This window comes from Opisthorchis viverrini (genome assembly GCF_000715545.1).
Source record: "Opisthorchis viverrini unplaced genomic scaffold opera_v5_33, whole genome shotgun sequence".
In the NCBI taxonomy this organism is placed as follows: domain Eukaryota; kingdom Metazoa; phylum Platyhelminthes; class Trematoda; order Opisthorchiida; family Opisthorchiidae; genus Opisthorchis; species Opisthorchis viverrini.
In genome coordinates this window covers 2,384,959-2,387,355 of record NW_008751689.1, presented here as the reverse complement: position 1 = coordinate 2,387,355, position 2,397 = coordinate 2,384,959, and the positions used below count along the sequence as shown (strand labels likewise).

The 2,397-nt window shown below is 52.4% G+C and overlaps 2 protein-coding genes across 2 annotated transcripts in view; both read left to right on the top strand.

The window, feature by feature from the left end:
• Positions 1-135, top strand: part of T265_02647 (hypothetical protein) — a gene marked incomplete at both ends in the record, with an annotated part of 7,047 nt that extends 6,912 nt beyond the window's left edge. Inside the window, one exon of the mRNA XM_009166945.1 lies at positions 101-135. Within this exon, the coding sequence (XP_009165209.1) occupies positions 101-135 (35 nt within the window). The remainder of the gene's footprint in view (positions 1-100) is intronic.
• Positions 136-1,733: 1,598 nt separating this feature from the next.
• The window catches only part of T265_02646 (hypothetical protein), a gene marked incomplete at both ends in the record, with an annotated part of 13,507 nt that continues 12,843 nt past the window's right edge, over positions 1,734-2,397 (top strand). The window contains one exon of the mRNA XM_009166944.1: positions 1,734-1,799. Coding sequence (XP_009165208.1) covers positions 1,734-1,799 — 66 coding nt within the window. The remainder of the gene's footprint in view (positions 1,800-2,397) is intronic.

Here is a 2,397-nt window from a genome sequence, read left to right as displayed (position 1 = left end):
AATGGTAATGCATTTGCATTTCCCGCAAACAACGCTGCCTTGCGGTTAGACTTTTGAGCCAAAGACTTTGGTTGAGGACCCTAATCGTCCTCCTGTCTAGGTGTGGGCGCCCTGGCAGTATCCCAGCCCTCGTAAAACCATGACATTCACGACTAACAATACTCTCATGCCACATCGGCCGTCGCGTGGTACCATCAGCCGGGTCGCCTTACTTGCTGCATACAGGAGGGTGGGCAAGCGAAACAGGTTACTGCTGGCGCCTCCTTCTTTCTCTTTCACATACTTTTCTTCCCCCTCTCCCTATCCCATTAATAACCACCCTCTTAAAGGCCCAGCACTTGGAACTGGCTTTGTGTACAAGATCTGCTCGGCACATGGTGGCGACATCCTTAGGTATCCCAAAATCAATCTTCAAGCCTCGACATGTAATCTATCTAACCGCCTTCAATATCCTCACTTTGAAGCAAGCAGGACAATAAGCTGCTCTTGCTCTCACACGGGACCCGATTGGTGTTGATGCGTGCTGTGGCTCGGAAACGAGAGTTCAAGATACAAGCACAGTGAGCGAGCTAACCGCCCCATTACCCTTCACTCGCTTCCGGCTGCGCACCTCTGGTGATCCACAGGCTGCTGCAGCGGGATGTGCAGGAGTTGGTATCCTGCTAAGTCACCGGACAGATGTATGCTTATTAAACTGGATACCTGTTGATAGTCGCTCCTGTGCAGTTCGTCTGGTAACGTCTGTGAAGGAGTCTCACAAGCGGCAAGTTGATAGATGTCTGCTTATTGTGTCTGCTTACGCCCCAACTGACTGTAGCTCCGACGCCGTCAATCGTTCAGCTGTAACACCCTTCCAGTGCCTAGCTGCCACGCCACCCGAAGGAAGCACAAGGGTTTGGATACTGCCAGGTTGCCCAAGCCTAAACAGAGGAAGTCGAGAGGCAGAGGTCAGGTTCGGACCACGGACCCTGCGGCCAGTAAATTCGCGCTATAAACACTTGGGCCATCTCGTCCCTAAATGCCCTGCTGCGGTGAACTAAAAGCTTAGACATCGTGGTGGTTGCCGGAGATATGAATGCACAAGTGGGCAGGCTTAGTGCATCTGAGACTCAATTAGGAGGTCGAAATGGATTGAACTTGGTACGGACAGAAGTGAACGATTGCTTCAGCTGTGCTGATCGCAGGCACCTTTCATACAGTACTAACTTCCGAAATAGCCGAAGTCGTCTGGCCACATGGTGCTCTCCCACGGCAGGCAAGCTACAAACTCAAAACGACTACATTAGCATCAATTACCAATGGCGTGGATCAATAACTGGCTGCCGGTCGTTTTGGAACACATTTGTGGATTCCGGCTACGCGCTCGTCCGGAATCGCTTCCCCTTACGTTTTCCGGGCCGCTGAAGGTGCGGATAAATTGCTTGGCAACTGAGAGCCTGGCAGACTCGGATGTTAAACGACCTTACCAGAATCCTCTTCTAGAGTTTGTTCCAAACGCTCCACCATCAGATGTGAACTCATACTGGGACGAGATTGCCACCTCTTTGCATGGCACGGTCCAACCAGGTGCACGCAAGCACTGGATATCAGACCGAACGGTGGCGCTGCTTGAATCTCGGAGGAATATCCCAGCTGGGACCGAACATAACCCGGTGCCATGATTTATCAGACGTAAAGTGAAAGTGAGCCTGAAAACCGACCGCGAAGTGTGGTGGATACAGAAAGCCAAGCTGATGGAAGAGGCCCAGAAAGCCGGTAATTCCCGAAGATTATTTCAGTTGATCCGTATTGTGGTTCACGTAAGTAGTGTAGAACACGTAAGTATGGACACGGGTGTATTGAGTACACGCGGTCAAACTGGTCCGCTTTCGTGGCAGGCAAGCAAAACAACGGAGTCACATATCCAGTCAACCCACAGCGCTCACGCGAGCCAACCAATCGGACACGCATCCAATCAGCCACTCAAGTCACACGTCAGATCGATGGCGGGACGACGAACGGACACGCACACGCGCTAAATCTCGGACACACCGAAGCAGCTACTACAGTCCTCCACCGCTAGATTTAGCCAACTCCAGCTTGGTAGCGTTCGACCGGCCTTGACTCCCTAGCCGACCGGCGCAAACACCTTGACGCATCTGTGGGTGTTTCCGAACTCTCTTGCTCCCGTCCGGAGTCCACCTGCACTGTCGTCTCCAGTGTTTGTTCCGCATCTGGTCCATGACGGCGTATTAACCTCCCGTCTTCTAACAGCATGTCAATAAGGTTACGGTTTGTCGACTTCACACATCCACGCACCCATTCGTTATCTGAAGGGGCGAGATGGCCCAAGTGGTTAGAGCGCGAATTTACTGACCGGAAGGTTCGTGGTTCGAATCCGACCTCCGCCCCTCGACT